The following is an 18826-nucleotide window of genomic DNA, read 5'->3' as shown; positions in this document are numbered from 1 at the left end:
ACATTTTGGAACTATAATTTTTTTTATAATAATAACTCATTTGTAAACAAAATATCTTTATCTGCATATGGCGGGACAGTGAAATTTTAGCTGGTGAAGTAAAAAAGCATAAATGGTTTTGGTAACTATTTTGCTGGTAAAATTTAAAAAAGCATGCGTAGTTTAAGACCTTAAGATTTTACTTGTGAAATTAACAAGAGCGTATATAGTTGAAAGTCTGAATATCCAACTTACTTCGTCGAACAATTCTGGTCAACAAAAACATTCCTGTATCAGCATGAACAGTGTTGTGACAATGGGTCACTGTCTTTCCTCTGTAATGGCGCGGTATGAACCGGATCTGCGTTACAAGCATTAATGTGATACTGTGCGAATAAATTTATGTCATGTGTGTGAAATGTGACAAAACAGGATTTTAAAAACTGTGTTGCATTTCACCTAAATGACAATTAAGAAGGTTGATGATTACAACGGAATGGCGTTCTAGTAGTGTATATAGATTTTAAACCCAGGCAATAAATTGAAGTACTTTGTTATCTGAATTAAGTTAAAGTTTCAGTCTTTAATTTAAATCCCAACCAGTATAGTAATGATAACATTTCAGGTTTCTAATTGCATTTTTTGGTATTTTGATTTTAATTGACATTACCACCATACATCATCAGGGTTTGCCATTAAGTATATACAGACAGTTATGCAGAATCGTGTCGCTCGAGTAAGAACATAAATAAAGGACTTTAGTATCGCGAGCACGTCACTTTTAGACATAAAAGGGTGTTGGGGTGATGGGCCAACTCTGGTTTAAATCCCAGGTCCCGTGGCTTGCCTCACTGTAGGACCTTACCCATATAGAATGTGCATATACAATGTTGGGGTAATGGCCAACTCTGGCCTAAATCCCAGGTCCCATGGCATGCCTCACTGTAGGACCTCACCCATATAGAATGTGCATGTACAAGACATTATCAGGGTTTACAGTTAAGTATATACAGTTATATTACTTACAGTTATGTTGCTATGAGGAGGTACCGGCATAGTGTCCATGTAGTCACCGACTTGTGCGTACCCCAGGGTTCCTTGTGTGTTGTTGTACCTTTCATCGTGGCCGAGGTAGAAGAGGTTTTGAGTCATGTCAATCCCGTCAGTTGTTGCGCTTTCTGGGGAAGCGTTTAAACTTAGTTATCAAGACATATGTGTTCTATTTCATACATCTCGTGCCCGCTTACAAATTACTAGGTGTGTAACTTTGCAAGTGATTGTTTTTTGTTCCATATGGTAGACAAAAATTTATCCACAAAGTTACATACGTGGTAACTTGTAAGCTGGCACGAGGAATATGAAACAGAACACCCTTGTTATATAACTGTCATTTTCTGGCCTTGTGGTTAAAGCAAGTTACATTCATTGCATCCAAGGCCATTTGTACCTGGGTTGTAACCTTGCCATTGAAACTGACAATGGAAGCCATTCTGGTCAACCAGCCTTGTGCGTACGATGTCAAAGTCATTTGGATCAAACTCAGCAACAGCTACAGGGCCGGTGTATCGGTTGTAACTGATCACCTGGCAATATATTTAAAGAGAAGAGTTTGGATTTTAGAAGTGAATAAAAGACTGAAGATGCAATTTAGGCGAAATGTATATCTTTTATTATACAATTTGTTTGACTTTATTCTTGTTTGTTACCTATTTCCTAGCACTTACAAAAGGGTCTCTTTTAATTAGTGCATGTCCACAATATTTACTACATAAGCGAATATTGTGGACATAGCGGATACACTAATTAAAAAGACCGCTTACAAAATACTGATTCTCGAATAAGAGACTGATGATGCCATTTTTGACGAATTTATATCTTTTGGAGAATACAATTAAGCTATAGTGTAACAGGAAAACATTGCTATTTTAATAACTTGTAACAAATTCCTCGATTCTGACAATAATCTGCTGCTCATATAGTAAGAAATATTTATTTTGCCCAAGATTGTATTGTCAGTCTTATTTAAATAAAATCATCGGTAACCTAATGAACATATTTCGTGTTATTACCTGGAAATGATTGACGTGGATATGTAATGGATGCAACAGGAAAGGGCTCATGTTAATAATATGCCATTCTTGTACCTCACGCAACCTCATCTTGTGCCTAAGAAAAATGGTATTAGTTAATTTAATGTTGATAATCAAATACCAAATGTTATATTTGATAATAGGGCATAACATCTTTTTGTGTCTCCTCTTCAATTACTGCAGCGCAGATTATAAAAAGATAAAACGAAAAGACAGGATATAGCGCCAAACGACAGTCGATAGTGCACGCTTATTGTTAAAAACACGTTTACATTTGATCAGTTTTATGAAAGAAATAGTAAAAACGACAAAAGACAAAATATAGCAACAAAACGACAGTTGTTTCAACATACTTATTGTTAAAACATGTTTACATTTATTTAGTTTTATGAAAGGAATAGTTAAAGGAAAAAATACAACAACAAATGGCAGTCTTTGAAAAACGCTTAGGTTCAAACATATTAACTTTCAGTTAGTCATATAAAAGAATAAGAATGTTGTGTTTATACCTGATTTGTGTAGATGTATCAGCAGGAAACAACTCTCTATTTATTGTATGTTCGGGGCCAAACTCATAGATATATTTCCTGACGTTTTGTTCCGTTGCAGTTAGATCTGGATAGTTGCTTGGTAACTGCGGCAGGTTAGATGGGAAATCCCATGTAGGTGCGTCGTTTGCTTCTACATGTATGGTGGCGATTAAACCATTGAATCGATCGAACATGGCCATTGATGGGTTGTTCTGTGGCTTCACTGACGAAAAGAGCTGAAAGTAAAAACACAATTAAATGTTTAGAAATCAAATACTTCTATTAATACCCTATAAACAACAAGTAAATTCTAGCCCACTATTTATTGTGTGGATTTACTGACGAAAATATCTGGAAGTAAAATGATGAAACATATAGTTAACATGGCAAGTTTATATTTGTTAAAAGTCTAACTTAGAACTAATTTAATATAAAAAGCTTATTGTTTGTCCGGTAGATATAACGACCACGCTTCTTTTTTCTAATTAAATATAAATGTGTTTTACCATAAAAATATTTTAATGACTGTCGTTTTGATGTTCTCTTTTACGTTTAAGTAATATGATCTTCGCTATGGTTTTCAAAAGTATTTACTAAACAAATTTGTAATAAAGATCCCAATACCTGGTGCTCCCCCACTCCACACTTGATCATCCAATCAACTCTTCCACCTGGAAGGATCAGGGTTTGGTTCGCACGCGGGAATCTTGGTTGTTTCAAATAAACTCCGTCGAGAGCAATCTCCCTCCATTCGCATGGTGAACCTGATATAGTACGAACCTCAAGCTCCAACGCATGCGCGCCGCCGGCATTCACCATTCTGTTCATTAAGTAATATAACATACATATTTGATGGTAACTGTAGAACATGTATATTATAATGGTTACTGTAGAACTTATATATTATAATGGTAACTGGCAAGGCATAAAACAATTTTTTTTTACTTAACATAAATTATATATAATAATATATAATCGGATTTAATTTTGTTCATAATGTGTTTAGTTTTTTCTATTTCTTCGACGTTTTAAAAAAACATTGAACAAAGCGATATTATTTATCCACAAATTGGCAACAAGGGCCCTTGAACCTTTAATACAGGTAGTCTTGCTAACCAATAGGTTAGAGAGCTGGGTTATAATAATAAGACCTAGGTAAGAGGTCAAATACATTTCAGATAACAAATGGCTGCATACATAAGTAGTGGGTAAACTCTGGGCTAGAAGAAAGCATGCTAACCACTATACCACATGCCGAGTATATGACATCCCACCTCGGCACAGTGATAGTACATACACGGGTACAGGACCACATGTCACCTTAATCGCTTCATTGTTCCTGCAGTGAATGTCATGTTGGGATGAAGTTGTCCGTTCACCGTAAAATAATTCATCCCGTTCATGGGGTCCATCATCCATTCAGCAAGTGTTGAGCCATCAGGAAGAACATATTGGTCATGTCTTTAATGAAAATATTTGAAATTTATATAAAAATACTTATGTTTTAAATTATTATATTTTAAAGCAGTAAATCAACAAAGGATATTTGTATCCTGTTAATAGTGACACTAGTTGCATGAAAGACTTGGGTGTTTGGGTAACGGAACAACTCTGTCTTAGATCCCCCAGTTTTTAAATAACCCTCTTCCCAACAGCTTTTATCCATACATGTTTTAACCACTGTCATTTTTCTGTTGATTTTTCTTACCTGGTATTTTAAATGATATGATGTTTACTTTAAGAAGATAAATAAAACGAAATTTAATATTTACCTAAATTCTGGGTAATCTTGAATTTGTCTTTGCAGATTCCCAAACATAACGGGGATAGATTCTTCACTGTATTGTAGAGTTGGAGCAATAACTAACGGGATGTCGTTCTCGCAGTAGTTGGGACAAGAACACTTCTCCAGTTCCTCAGGTAACTCCCAATATTCATCTTGTACAACTATCATACCAGCCATACCACTCAATACCTGGGGAAGTTAAAACACAATACAATATTTTATTTATTTTCAATAAATGAGAGATATAGAGAAAAGGAGAGATTTCTTTGAATAGCTATTACAGCCATTTTTACTTTAAAATACTTCTATATATACATCATAAAAACTTTTATTAAGTAAAAGCTTATAAAAAACATCTAAAATTTTAAGATAACGACTAAACACGATTACTAAAATCTTTAGATTTATTTATTTTCGGGACATTAGCGAAAATTATATTATTTAAAGATTAAAAAAAGGGAATTAACAGCAATATGACAGTCGATGAAGCACTATGGATAAAAGGTTACAAACGTGGCTGTTGAACTATGTAAGGATATTGCTCTTATGTGAGCTTGATTGAATGTAACTTGTTTATCCTCGCATAAGGGGGCAACGACAGTCGTTTTAACACGGATGTTCTGTTTCATACATCTCGTGTCCACTTATGAGTTACTATGTATGTAACTTTGTAGTGATTGTTTTTTTCTGTTACTGACAATAGTAAATCTATATTTCATGTTTGAAACCTGGAAATTTGAGGAGCCATGAAAATGTGGATGATACCAAAAGGTTCCTGTAGCGTGGTCCTCATCTATGTGGAAGACATATCTTTGTTTCTGTCCTGGTCCAACCTCAAGGAATACATTGTCTGCATTGCCCTGGTAAGTTGGATGAATGTTAGCTTATTTATCCTCGCATGGCAGGGTAATGACAGTCATTATAACACCTTGTCCCTGCTTACATGTAACAACGTATGAATAAAGGAATGAAACTTACTCAGTTCTGCTTGGCAGAGCAAAGTCAGTTATTGTAGTACGGGTAGACCTATTCTGTTTTATACACCTCGTTCTTATTACGAATAACCATGTATGTAACTTTGCGAACATTTTGTAGAATAATTTTTTAAATAAAAAAACAGCAAACGTGATAAATAAATACAAACATAAATAACAGACCGTGTTACAGAACTGAAATTTACAGATCAAAATTTAGTGGTTGATTGCATATATACATAGATCCATGTTTACCTTTGGTGAAATATGCAACCCGTGTGTGTGTATGTTGGTTGTGTTAGGTTTGTGGGGGGTGTTGTGGCCCGTTTCATTCACTGGGTTCGCTCCAAGTCTGTTTCTCTGTAATTAAAGCGTTAGTTAAAAAAATTACTTAAAAAGGTTTGAAATGTTTCAATACAAAACAACATTTCACATTGAAAAAGTATTAGCTTATATAATATAAAGGCCGACTCGTAGCAAAATGACAGCGGTTAAAATATGTACTCTTAATTTATTTGCATGCTGTTTAATATAAGGTTTCGAAATGTTCATTGTTTTTATTCTACAAACATGTTTATGATTTATATGATCGAACTTACTATTTAACTTATAAACTTAACTTGTTCATCCTCACATGGCGGGGCAATGACAGTCGTTATAACACGGGTGTTCTGTTTCATACTTTGTGCCCGCTTACAAGTTACCACGTATGTAAATTTGTGGGTGATAAATAATATATATATTTAGTAATTACCAGTTTCATGTATATGGTATCTCCCCGATGAACCCACAATGTCGGTCCCACCATTCGTTCATTGTAAGTTCTTCTCCACACCGTTAACCAGTCGTACTGGTATTGGTTCACATCTACGTCTAATGTAACCCTCAAACTACCAAAGAAATTGCTGGTTAATCCTTCCAGGTGTTCAAATTCATCTCCACCTTTAAAAGTATTTTCTTCAAACTTTAGTTACTTTGTAACATGTAAGCGCCCAAACCCTACCAGCCAAACACCATATCGTTTCCATCATATTTGTATAGTGACTTGATCGTTAAGTTTGGTGAACTTTATTTAGATTACTGTTATACTGTAAGCATATTGAATGTAACTTGCGCTATTCTCGCTTGCGAGAAAACGACAGTCGTTATAACACGGGTTATGACGTAAGTAACTTTGTGGGTGATTGTTTTTTTTCTGCATGGGCAACAATTTAGAAAACCCATTAGTGACCACTGGGTTGGAGCAATTGCGGTTATTCGTCATGCGCAAAGATACATACGCCCATAACGGTAGCAGCGACGAGCCATGAACCCAAAACCACTGCGTTGATGTAGGCTCAAACCACTGCATTACGGCGCTGAAAAACGACAGTCGTTATAAATTGGTGTTCTGATGACGTAACATCTGATCATTTTAGAATCGCAGTACATTTTCTGCCATACCGGAAATGTACATCACGCACGTTATATTAGTTGTGGAAATAAACATGCAAAAGTCGTGATTGGTAATGTGGCACGAACCTATAACTCGTACTTTAATGTCGTCTTTGCGCATTGATCAACACACGCGTTGCAACACCAGAGAAGACATTACATGTAATAACGTGGGGTAAATGGGACAAAAAAAGGAACAAAATTTCCCACATTTTCTGGTCGTGTTTCAATTAACGACGCTCTTTTAGTGTTGCATGTCTATGGTTTTATATTTCTGTAATTATTTTTTGTATACTACCAAATGGGGTGGGAAAATTAAAAACTTTTTTAACCCTAACGTTCTATTTTACACCCCTATGATTTACGTTCAGCAAACGCACAGTTTTAACAACCTGTTTAAGAGCTGTTGTGGTTACCTTAATTTTGTTTAATGGTTCAAACGGGTAATTTAAATATCTAAAAATACACAGAAAACAAATATAGAACCGCGGATAATATACGTTACCGTTGACACCCAAATCTCATATTTTCTAATCGTGTTTTGAACAATTAACAACGCGCCCAACTGACAGTATGAATTAAATATATATTTTAGCTGTAGGGCGGGGGAAGATGAGACACGTTTTTATTCTATTTTCTTGTCCCGATCGATAGTATACACTCAAAGAATTTTAAAACCGTATCCTCATGACTCCCATAAACCGTTGTTAATTGTTTGAAACACGATCGGGATATTTAGATATTATGTGCTGAATATGTCCCATCTTCCCCCACCCTACTATATATAGATGCAGGCTACATACCTCTTAAATTTACACACGGGTTCGTGTGGTTGCACTGTTGGGTACTGAGGTGAAACACACAGGAAATAATCAAGAATCGAAGAAGATCCTTCATTCTTTATATTCCCTACAAATTTCTGCTAAATTATAAAAAACAATTCTATCTATTTCTTCCAATGCGGTAACGAAAGTAGAATAAAAAAGAAAAACAACAATTAAAGACGGCCAAAAACACGATAAAAACGCGTTAAAACACGCCCTGGTAAAAACTACTTGCGAAAAAGTGTGAGATAAAGCGTGACTGCCAAACCCAACGTACAATAAACTTACAGTGAGTTGTGTATAATTAATTAAAACAACGTCAGGAAAGTAATTAGTAACAAATGACGTTTCAAGTGGCGTCTGGAACGTGAAATAAATCAAAATTCACCCGCTTACACATAATGTTAAAGATGACAATTCACGGTAAGGGTGTTTTTGTTTTTATCAAACATTTGTATATACTTGAATACCATTATCATGACGTGATGTAAGATATCGATCAAGTTTGTGTAAACGAAATAAAAGCTTAAAATCAAAAATATTTTATGTTTACTTAGTGAGACATACAACGAAAATTATTTTGCGCTTATCGCTTCTGAGTTTGAACCGCCGTATATTAGGATGGGACATGTTTTCGTTTCCCCATTTTCTCGTCCAATTTGACAGGAAAAAAGAGAAAATTTATTTAACCGTAACTTTGCCATTCTAAAACAGCGTTGTTACCCCACGATACCAGTGATATCTGATCGGTATTTTCCGTCTTCGTTTTTGCATATTAGTACAAACTTCGTTACCGTCACCGAATTGTTATGCTATGTGTGTTTGTGCGTAAATTACATGCAGAGCATGACTTACAATATAGTAGGATGGGGAAGATGGAACACCTTTAGCACACAATATCCAAATATCCTGATTGTGTTTTAAATTATTAACAATGGTCTATTGGAGTCGTGAGGATGTGGTTTTATGATTCCCGTGTGTTTATTCGGTGCATACTTGGTATAATTATTGCACATAAAACAAAACAAATATTACATAATTCGTGCGCGCTACCCCAATACAAGAATGCAATGTCATGTAAACCGCCGGCATTTTACGGGTTCAAGGCTCGTCGCTGCCACCACAATGGGCATATATCTGTCCTTGAGCAGTCAATAATGGGTTATCTAAGTTGTTGGTCATAAAGAAAAACAACATCCACAAAGTTAAATACGTGGTAACTTGTAAGGGGGACGAGGTGTGTGAACAAGTTTAATTTAATTGTTCAAGTATAAGATGTTGGCAATCCATAGTTTACCATTTCTTTGTATGTTTTAACATAGACAACTTCATACACATTAATTTACCAATCTATATATAACCGTGCCCTCACGACTGTAACAGGGCGCTGTTTACCGTTCAAATCACGACCGGAAAATATGGGATTTTGGTGCCAGCGGTATCCCATCTTACCCCGCAGTATTATGATACCTGTTTATTGGTCTGGACTTCGGTACGTGACAACGGCGTGGGCGATATCTGGATGTCAATGGGTTTGATAGAATGATTTATGCGCTGTGCGATTGGTGGCTGCGCCGGCCATCAAATTTACGAGTTTGCTTTTACATGGGATAGTTGATGCCATACCGTAGGTAACTTTGCAGGGCGGCAAGTGGTTTGCTCGGTCACTTATAGCACTACGTTCGTGGCATACTATCAGGTCTAACTATAGTAAGCAGTGGCTGCCATTTGTTCAATCCAAAAAAAAGTTTAACGTGATTTTGCGTATATTTATATCTAGATACTTAGAGACTTGAAACATCCATTTGACAAACGAGAAGAATGCAACAATTTCCGGCCGAAAATCTAGCAGAGGTATTTTATAGCTTGTTTTTACGAGGTTGTGGGACTTCGTAAAAATTTCATCACGTTTGCTGATAAATATGTTGGAACTATTAACAACTAAAGGTGTATGACCTCGGCGTTGCTACACCTCAATATGCTTGTACAACATTGTTTATGCGCTATAAAAGTCATTTAAAAACAAGAATATTAGTTTCTTTGCACGCAATCCATAGTCAAATGGGACATAAACATACACAAACATACTTATATATATCGGGGAGCTTTAAATAAAACTTCCAGATCCTGAGCAGTCGCTGAGAGTTGAGTTATATATAGTAGGGTGGGGGAAGATGGGACACTTTTAGCACATAATATCCAAATATCCTGATCGTGTTTTAAACAATTACCAACGGCCAATGGGAGTCGTAAGGATGTAGTTTTATAATTTCTTGAATGTTCTTTGTTTACTACTAAACGGGGCGAGAAAATAGAGGTAAAAGGTGTCCCGTCTTCCCTCACCCTACTGTTTACCAAATAGTACCGTGGGGTAGGAGGGTTCATGTTTTTATATTATCGTATACCATTTAGTAGTAAACAAAGATGATTTACAAAATTCTATAACCATATCCCAACGACTCTAAAAGTGATTAATTTTTTAAAACACGACTTTGAAATACGGGATTTAGGTGCTAACGGTATCCCATCTTACCCCAACCTAATATACAAAAAGATTGGTTATGTAAAGGCAGAACTGAAATAACAGTATTAGTTTCCCTGCGTATTCAATAAATGTTTGTTATTATAGCAGGAAGCGGATCCTCCGGTTGAGAGAACTGAGGATACGAATTGTTTTGAAGAACTTAGTTTGAATAACTGGAGTTTTGTCGGGAGAGGGCGTCGTAGAGACTCTATTTCAGTTATCGGTAAGTTTGCGTGGGAAAATAGTTAACTCTCTATTACAAAAAATTAGGCTGGGGGAAAATGGGACACCCTTTCTTTTTATTTTCTCAGTCGGTAGTAAACAAAGATCATTCAGAGAAATATAAAACCGTATCCCACGACTCCCATAGACCGTTGTTAATTGTTTAAAACACGATAGGAATATTTAAATATTATGTGCATGATAAAGCTGTCCCGTTTCCCCCACCCTACTGTTTAATTAAATTTTAAGAAAATTTAAATGATTTTTAAGAAACATTTACAAAACTATGTGCACCTTTTTCATTACTGACGTTGAATTTTTGCCTTCGTATATTTTTGCATACGTGTACGTACACCAAATGGAAAATAGCGGTACTCACTAATTATTCTTTAATTAAAAATTTTACGTTTTTTGCCAAAGGCGTCTAAATGACCAAAGTTTTTTTAAAATTCTGAAACAAAATTTGAATTACTGTTTTAATGAACTTTAAAATTTTCGTTTGTTATGAATGTTTGGATCTAATTACTCGGCATTACAGTATGTATATGAATGGGACATATTTGTAATTATACTAGTTGTAATAAACTGTTTGGGCAGCGATATAAAAAAATATTAATATTTTGGGCAAAATACTGATATACTATAGTCAATAGTGTATTTGCCAGTAATGCTAGAAGTGAAAATACTTATTTTGAAAATAATATTCAGCAATTAAACTAGCGTGGTCTTATACTCACAACATTAGTCGTCAAATATCGGCCAATACTGGTAGTTGAGCAACGATATGCGGTTAGGAAGGGCTTCAGAAGTGTTGCTCTCAATCTTCTGTGAGTTGGGGGTCAATGTCATTCACTTCGTGTTCGGTTCGGGTCTGAGTGGAAAAATTGAGTCGGGCTAGTTCTCAATATAGCAGAAAAATCGGGGCTATGGTTAAGCGACCATATGATCTTTTCAGATCAACTAAGTGGTTTCGCAGACAGCGGAATATCAACATCAAGAAAGCAACGAAGAATGTCCGGAAGTGTCTTTTCTAATCCGGCATTCGAAAGAGGGTCCGGGGACTCGAATGATGACGTCACACCACTGGGTAATAACAAGTACATGATCCAACGGAGAGGAACAAAGATATTTATTCAGTGAGTTGAGTTACCTATCTATCATCGAATGGCGGGGAAATGACAGTCGTTATAACATGGGTGTTCTGTTTCATACACCTCGTGTCCGTTTACGAGTTACCACGTATGTAACTTATTTATCCTCGCATGGCGGGGCAACGACAGTCGTTATAACACGGGTGTTCTGTTTCATACACCTCGTGTCCGTTTACGAGTTACCACGTATGTAACTTATTTATCCTCGTATGGTGGGGCAACGACAGTCGTTATATAACACGGGTGTTTTGTTTTGTAAACTTCTCTCCTGACTTACCACGTAACGTTACAGGAATATTTAAAAAGTATATCCGCTATGAAAGTCAGCAGGGGAAGTTTTGTGATTGGGCGTCTCGTCACGTCCAATGTTATCCACACAATGGGATTCCCGACACAAGCTCACTTTAAACGTACAACCGCACAGCTGTGTAAACACTTGGGGGTTATTGATGTGCTGAGAGAAGTTGATGTATACGTGATATGATACGAAACGGATTATCGTATTTAAATATACTTTTAGTTGCAAAATGATATTTTTGTTGGGGTGGTGTTTCACTTAAATTTACAGTACAGTTGGGTAAGATGGGGCGTGTTTTTATTCGCTTTATCGTCTTATTTAGCAGTAAACGCGAAGAACATTCACAGAATTATATAACCGTAGTTCCACGATTCTAAAAAAGCGTTAATTGTTAACTGTTCAAAACACGATTAGGAAATATTGGGATTTAGGTGCGGTATCCCATCTTACCCCACAGTACTATGTTTTTATTCCTGAAATAGTTAGGATGGAAGCTTTGTCAGTTTTATAAGCGCCAACCAATTGCATTGTCAGTGGTTTCCCGAAACTGGAAGGCGAAGGGCAAATTGAACGAGGGGAGGAAATAAATATTGAAGAAACGGAAAACAAAATGGCTGACTCGTTTTCATGGTTAATGTCAGGGCTTTATGGACTTCATATTGTTCTGCTTGCTTTGGTGCTGAAAGTGACGCAGTTCGTGACAGAGGACGTGAGTGTGATTGTAGTGAGTTTGTGGATCAGGGCTTATTTAACTTAAAATCGAAAATGCAAATTTTTACTAAATTTCGGAAATGAATGTTATTACTAAAATTTTAAAACGCTTTTTGTACTAAAATTTTGAAATGAATATTTTTATTAAAAATCGGACATAATTATTTATGTATAAATCATTTAAATACTCACCATTATATAACACTTTTCACCAATATTCAGATTAATTTTTTAAAAAATCCCTTTAATTTTTTTTTTTTATTAACCATCACGTTATTTCACCCACATTCAGATAACCCCAGCGATCATCGATTATTACTACCTCTTCCTCTACTCGCTAGCAGCGGTGCTCATGATAGGATACCAACCTTTGGTGACGTACTGCTACACGAAGAAGGAACACATCGGGTTCGCGAAGAGCCATCATGTGAACAATAGATGGCTTAAAGGTAAGTATATATAGCAGGGTAGGATGGGGTAAAGTGGAACATGTCTTTATTTTCTAATCGCCCCATTTATAATAAACAGAAGAGTATTTGAGGAATTGTGCAGCCGTATTCTTACGACTCGAAAAGAGCGTTGTTGTTTGTTCAAAATACCGTTAGTTCTAATTCAATTAAAAATAAACCACAATGGAAAAACAGGAACAAATTAAAAAAAACCGTTCACCTTTGTTCACCAATGTTAAACAAGCGCCATGTACATTGGTGTCTGAATTCATATAGTAGGTTGGGGAAAGATGGAACACCTTTTCATTCTATTTTCTCGCCCAATTTGGTAGTCAACTAAGAAAATGCAAAGAATTATAAAAGCGTATCATAACGACTTCCCTAGACCATTGTTAATTGTTTAAAACATCAAGACATTTAGATATTATGTGTTAAAGGTGTCCCATCTTTTCCCACCCTACTCTATATATAACATCACCTATATACACCATAGGTGTGGTAGCAACGTTCGGCCTTGCTATTGTAATCAAGGATGGCCTGGAATTCATTGCATTCCTCGGTATTGATAGTTCCATGTGTCCTGACAAAGCTTTGTACGCTTCGGTGCCAATATTACACGGGTTGTTCATTATTGTACAAGTCAGTTTCTTATTCCATTATTCCAAAGTATTCATTCAAGATTTCCCATCTTTATCAAGGTGAGACGTTTGCCTCAGTAATATGTTATTTTATTAAATTGGTTATAATAGGGTTGGGGAAGATGGGACACCTTTTCATCCCATTTTCTCACCCCCTTGTTACTTAGCAAAGAACATTGAAAGAATTATAAAACCGCATCCTCACGAGATATTATATGCTAAAGATGTCCTATCTTACCCCACAGTACTATATACTGTTTGCATATAGTGCAACAACAGACACGCCTTTAAACCATCGTTTTATCGTTGCTTTCCTACTTGTTCGCTTTTGTAAACTTTTCCGATCTTTGTGAACGCGGCCGAAGAGATAAATAAACTCATTTAAAGTCATTTAGGACGAGGTGTATGAAACAGAACAGCCGTGTTTTAATAATTGTCGTTGCCCCGTCATGCGAAGATAATTAAGTTACATACGTGGTAACTTGTAAGTGAGCACGAAGTGTATGAAACAGAACACCCGTGTTATAACGATTGTCGTTGCCCTGTCACGCGAGAACAAACAAGTTACATTTATTATTTTTTTACATACAATTATTTATTCGTTCATTCAATGTTAACCAACAGAATAACTTGATTCCCAGGTTTGGAGTTATGCACGTAGTGGCCACCAACCTCTCCATATGGACTGCTACCATCATAGACGAAACTGCTGGGGCGTTACTTGGGCATGACGAAGGAACAACAGCAACACCAACTGGACCAACCCCGCATTTAAACCATGATAATGTCTCACATAATGTACCAACTTATCATGCTTATAGCGGTCTAAGAGCTAGAACGCCGTTCAGTAAGCATTTTGGTATTTCAGTCTATATATGTGCATGTGACATTGTGGGCGTATGAGTTCTTGGGTAAGACACTTAGATTTAATTTCTTCAACCCAGTGGCCACTTATAGGTGTCTAAATTATCAGCCATACAGAAAAAAATAACAAATAAAAAATACCCACAAAGTTACATACGTGGTAACTCGTAAGCGGGCACAAGGTGTATGAAACAAAACACCCGTGTTATAACGACTGTCGTTTCCGGTCCCGCCATGTGAGGATAAATAACTTACATTAATTCACTCACGTTATGTTGCGATGTAGATGTACTTGTATATAAACAGCTGAACCAAATTAATTACAGGCGTGACAGGTGCATCGACTTCCCATGGAATAGGTAAACATTATAATATTTATAATCATAAATTATAATATTAAAAATGACTAATTATATTATTGTAAAAACTTGCAAATATTTAAATTATATGTTTTTTGTATTGCAAAACATCAAATCCAAGATCCCATTGCGTGCCTCGCTGTAGAACCTCACTCATATAAAATAGAATGTGCATACACAAATGAAAATTCCAAAACAAGGGGGTCTATTTTGTGCACTCGTGATGTTTATATGTCTGTGCATTAGGTAATAACATAAACCGATTTTACAGATCTTCTGTTTACCGGCAATTGCACTTGCGACCAGGAGTTCTGCAAAACGATATCAGTTGCAGAGTCGTTTCTGTTCCCATTTCTAATCGAGTTCAGTCTTGTAGCGTGTTGCCTTTTATACGTAACGTGGAAGAATGTTGGAAAAGACCCGCCCGCGTGCCAACACATCGTCAAACCAAGCTATAAACTGTACAGGTCGTATCGAGGTGACGTCAAACTTAATGTTATGGCAGTTGTTAAACCTTAATGGTATTTACTTGGAGATAATCGTGAATAGGCATAAAACGCAGCGGTTAAAAACATATTTGCCAACCATAAGAACGATTGGCACAAACATAAATTGTCACGCTATCGGAAACTTCTTTTTTATCGTGACGTGTATCACCTAGTACCGTTTTCGATTTTTATGTTAATATTAACATGTTATTAATATGTTTATAGGGGTTATAGCTGGCTGTGCCGTGTTGTTCGCTACAGTTGTCATTATCATTGTACTTGCCACCACATCGTCTGGTCTGCCTAAGGAACAACGAACATATTACACAGAAAACAATTTCCTACTAATTTATAATGTGTTTATGGTAAGATTTAGTTTGACAAATGTGATTGAATGAACCCCTTGCTTTATCCTCATCACATGGCGAAACAATGATGGTCTTTATAACACGGGTGTTCTGTTTCATACACCTCCCGGCTAAGCGAGTTACCCCGAAAGTGATTGATTTTTTGTCTATATGGTTGACAGTTTAGTCAACATAAGAAACCACTTGGTTTATTAGGGTAATTGCCGTGTCTTGACCAAGGACACATTTGCACAGTGGTAGCAGCAACACGCCTCAAATTCCCGCACTCCAGCTATCAAAGGCGAGCTATCTACTTAATTAAAAATTACAAAAAAGATAATCACCCACTAAGTAACATACATGGTAACTCGTAAGCTGGCATGAGTTGTTAAACCCGTGTTATAACGACTGTCGTTTTCCGGCCACGCGAGGATAAAGTAAGTTACATTCATACATTCATTCATACTTTGGCAAGACGTTAGACAACAAGTTGTTGCAATACTGAATCACAATGTGCGGTTTATGTAGCTTATTATTAAAATTCTACCTTGATAATTTATCTCTAAAAAGAAACACAACATAAACTTAAAAATCGTGTTTGTTTAGGTCACGATCCAATCATTAATGACATTGGCTTGTGTTTGTGGTTTCTATTTGTTCTGGAAAACATCGCACGAGCAGAAACAAGAGGGCGAGGATCTGGACGCTGCTCTGCTACTAATATGCCTGGTTGGGCCGATCCTTGTCGAAACTTTCTCAGTGTTAGCAATTATAGTGGGAGACGACAATAAAATATACGGATGGATTATGAGCCTTGGTTATCCGATTTCTGACTCCATACAATGCGTTGGGCAGGTAAATATACGATTTCTATAAACTAATCGCCTGCCTCTAGTAGGGTGGGGTAGAATGGGACACCTTGAGCACATAATATCCCATTCCAATCGTGTTTTAAACAACTAACAACGGTCTATGGGAGTCGTGGGGATACGTTTTTATAATTCTTTGAATTTTATTTGTTTACTACCAAATGTGACAAGAAATGAGACTAAAAAGGTGTCCCATTTTCCCCCACCCTACTATATAGTAGAACGGGGTATAGGATACATAATTTTAGCTCATAATATCACATGTTTTCGATCGTGTTTTAACAACCAACAACACTCTTTTTGAGTTATGGTACTACAGTTATTTATTTGTTTGAATATTCTTTGTTTACTACAAAATTGGACAAGAAATTTGTTTTGGCAATTTTGTGTGGCATAACAGATTTTAATATATAGGGCACGCTGTAAATATGATATAATTTGTATGCAGGTTATCTTTATATTGTATGGGTTGAAACGAGAGCCACTGAACACAATAGAAACTAAAGAAACAGCGGAAGAAGTTCACAGAAGGTATGGAATATCATTATAGAACATAGCAAACCTGGAGGTTATGGGTTCAAGGCTCGTCACTGCTACCATTGTGGGCGTATGTGACCTTGGGCAAGACACTTAACGGCAATTGCTCCAACCCAGTGGTCACTAATGGGTTAAATTGTCTCACACAGAAAAAACAATCACCCAAACGAGGTGTATGAAACAGAACACCCGTGTTATAACGACTGCTGTTGCCCCGCCATGCGAGGATGAATAAGTTACATTAATTCAATCAACTTATAAATATTTTAATTCTTTCACAGTGTTAGTCACGCAAACGCGTTAAGCACGTTGTCTGAAATAGACGAGGAGGGATACGACTCTGAATGCGACGTTTTTGATGAATCTGTATCAAACATTGGGGGCCGAACGTCTTCGTTACCGTACCAGCACCAGCGACGTGATTCTGTAGCTATGTATGCGGCGAATGTGGCTTCTGCATATTCAAACGTGGAGCGTGGAAGGTCCCGGCATTTCAACAGAGCAGTGAAGCTGAAGGCGAGTATTTGTGAGAATTCGGACGACGAACCAGCACCCGCGGAAACCAACTTTTCAAGCGAAGATTTGGAGCAGAATCAACCAACCGTGGCCGTGGTTGGTCCAATGCGAAACGAAAAGGTGAATGAATGTAACTTATTTAATCGCATGGCGGGGAAGCGACAGTTGTTATAACACAGGTGTTGTGTTTCATACACCTTGTGCCTGCTTACAATTTACCACGTACATTACTTTATGGGTGATTGTCTTTTGGGGGACTTTAGGTATCGGTGCAGCAGGGAACAGAAGGCGGGGAAATCACAACTAGTTCAACTGACGCCAAAGTTATTGAGACCATAGAACAACCGAAACGACAGCATTTGGTGTCGATTACTACACGCAGCGACGAGCAAGATGAAACATCAACTTCTCGCCAACGAAAGAACACTCTTGCAAGCCTGCCACCGAAGAGTTTAGCCAAGTCAGTTAAAATTGTGGCTGAAACGAAAATCCCGGATCCCAACAAAACACGGCTGATGCTTCGGGACATTATTATGTTCCTACTGATCGCAAATGCTTGCTTGTGGATGTTTTGGTCGTTGGAAGGCACAGCTTTTGTAATATACACATATCCATACGTATACTATGGACACAGCGCATGGACAACTATTGCTATGGTATGCAAACCGTTGCTTATATTCTTTCGTATGCATTCAGCCGCTTGTTTATTTGAAATGTGGTCATTTGCATAATAAGTATTCACTCTCATGTTGAAGCAAAGTGGGGCAAGATGGGACATGTTTTTTCTCTTTTATCCTTACAATTGACAGCAAACAATTTTTTTTACAGTTTAGCCAACTGCGTTTTTTATCACAAAATATGGGATTTAGGAGCTAACGATGTCCCATCTTACCCACAGTGCAATGTCTCGCTTTTCCCCACTGTTGTTAATTTACAATTCACTTACACGCCCATGTCACCATAATCGTCACTACCACTTATTTCTTCTGTTAATACAACTCATAATACACGATTAAAACCTCGAAATCTCTTTATAGAATATTCCGTAAACACATAGCTATATATAGCCCGCTTCTCACGGGTTGTCACGTGCAAAGAAGGGCTGTCAAGATATTTTCACTCGGCTGGATGAGATATTTCCAAGGGAACTCGAAAATCAATGTAAACAACGTGTCTCGCATACCTTGTTATAATTAACACACGTCCGAATAAATGTGCCAGAACATTTGTTTTAAT

General features: G+C 36.8%; 2 protein-coding genes across 3 annotated transcripts in view; one reads left to right on the top strand and one right to left on the bottom strand.

Annotated features, from left to right (window-relative positions):
• Positions 1-7775, bottom strand: part of LOC149724677 (uncharacterized) — an 8729-nt gene extending 954 nt beyond the window's left edge. The window contains exons 1-12 of one of the 2 annotated variants that reach the window (XM_089892296.1): positions 7597-7775; positions 6114-6301; positions 5615-5719; positions 5114-5245; positions 4372-4574; positions 3920-4060; positions 3224-3419; positions 2579-2835; positions 2049-2145; positions 1427-1562; positions 1006-1157; positions 235-340 (exon numbers count right to left, since the gene is read on the bottom strand). In XM_089892296.1, the coding sequence (XP_089748422.1) occupies positions 235-340; positions 1006-1157; positions 1427-1562; positions 2049-2145; positions 2579-2835; positions 3224-3419; positions 3920-4060; positions 4372-4574; positions 5114-5245; positions 5615-5719; positions 6114-6301; positions 7597-7690 (1807 nt within the window). In that variant the 5' untranslated portion in view covers positions 7691-7775. Of the gene's footprint in view, positions 1-234; positions 341-1005; positions 1158-1426; positions 1563-2048; positions 2146-2578; positions 2836-3223; positions 3420-3919; positions 4061-4371; positions 4575-5113; positions 5246-5614; positions 5720-6113; positions 6302-6362; positions 6650-7596 lie in introns of those variants that run through there. The other variant, XM_089892297.1, reaches the window with a different exon arrangement.
• Positions 5109-18815, top strand: LOC149724676 (uncharacterized). Its single transcript, XM_089892291.1, has 15 exons — positions 5109-5248; positions 9398-9471; positions 10247-10364; positions 11319-11499; positions 12347-12521; positions 12816-12972; positions 13466-13670; positions 14252-14457; positions 14801-14833; positions 15105-15311; positions 15547-15686; positions 16275-16523; positions 16986-17068; positions 17356-17710; positions 17854-18815. The coding sequence occupies exons 2-15, from the start codon at positions 9439-9441 to the stop codon at positions 18319-18321; spliced, it is 2610 nt and encodes an 869-aa protein (XP_089748417.1). The 5' UTR covers positions 5109-5248; positions 9398-9438; the 3' UTR covers positions 18322-18815.
• Positions 18816-18826: the final 11 nt, after the last annotated feature.

This window comes from Ciona robusta, chromosome 14 (assembly GCF_009617815.1).
Source record: "Ciona robusta chromosome 14, ASM961781v2".
Lineage (NCBI taxonomy): Eukaryota > Metazoa > Chordata > Ascidiacea > Phlebobranchia > Cionidae > Ciona > Ciona robusta.
Note: the sequence above shows the minus strand (reverse complement) of the source record. Positions and strands in the feature narration are given on the sequence as shown.

Excerpts from the sequence above, each read along its gene's own strand:
- LOC149724676 (XM_089892291.1), top strand. The coding sequence starts at position 9,439 with ATGCAACAATTTCCGGCCGAAAATCTAGCAGAG. Across the intron at positions 10,365-11,318 it reads AGACTCTATTTCAGTTATCG|ATCAACTAAGTGGTTTCGCA; the intron begins GTAAGTTTGCGT and ends TGATCTTTTCAG. Across the intron at positions 11,500-12,346 it reads GGAACAAAGATATTTATTCA|TGGTTTCCCGAAACTGGAAG; the intron begins GTGAGTTGAGTT and ends TTGCATTGTCAG.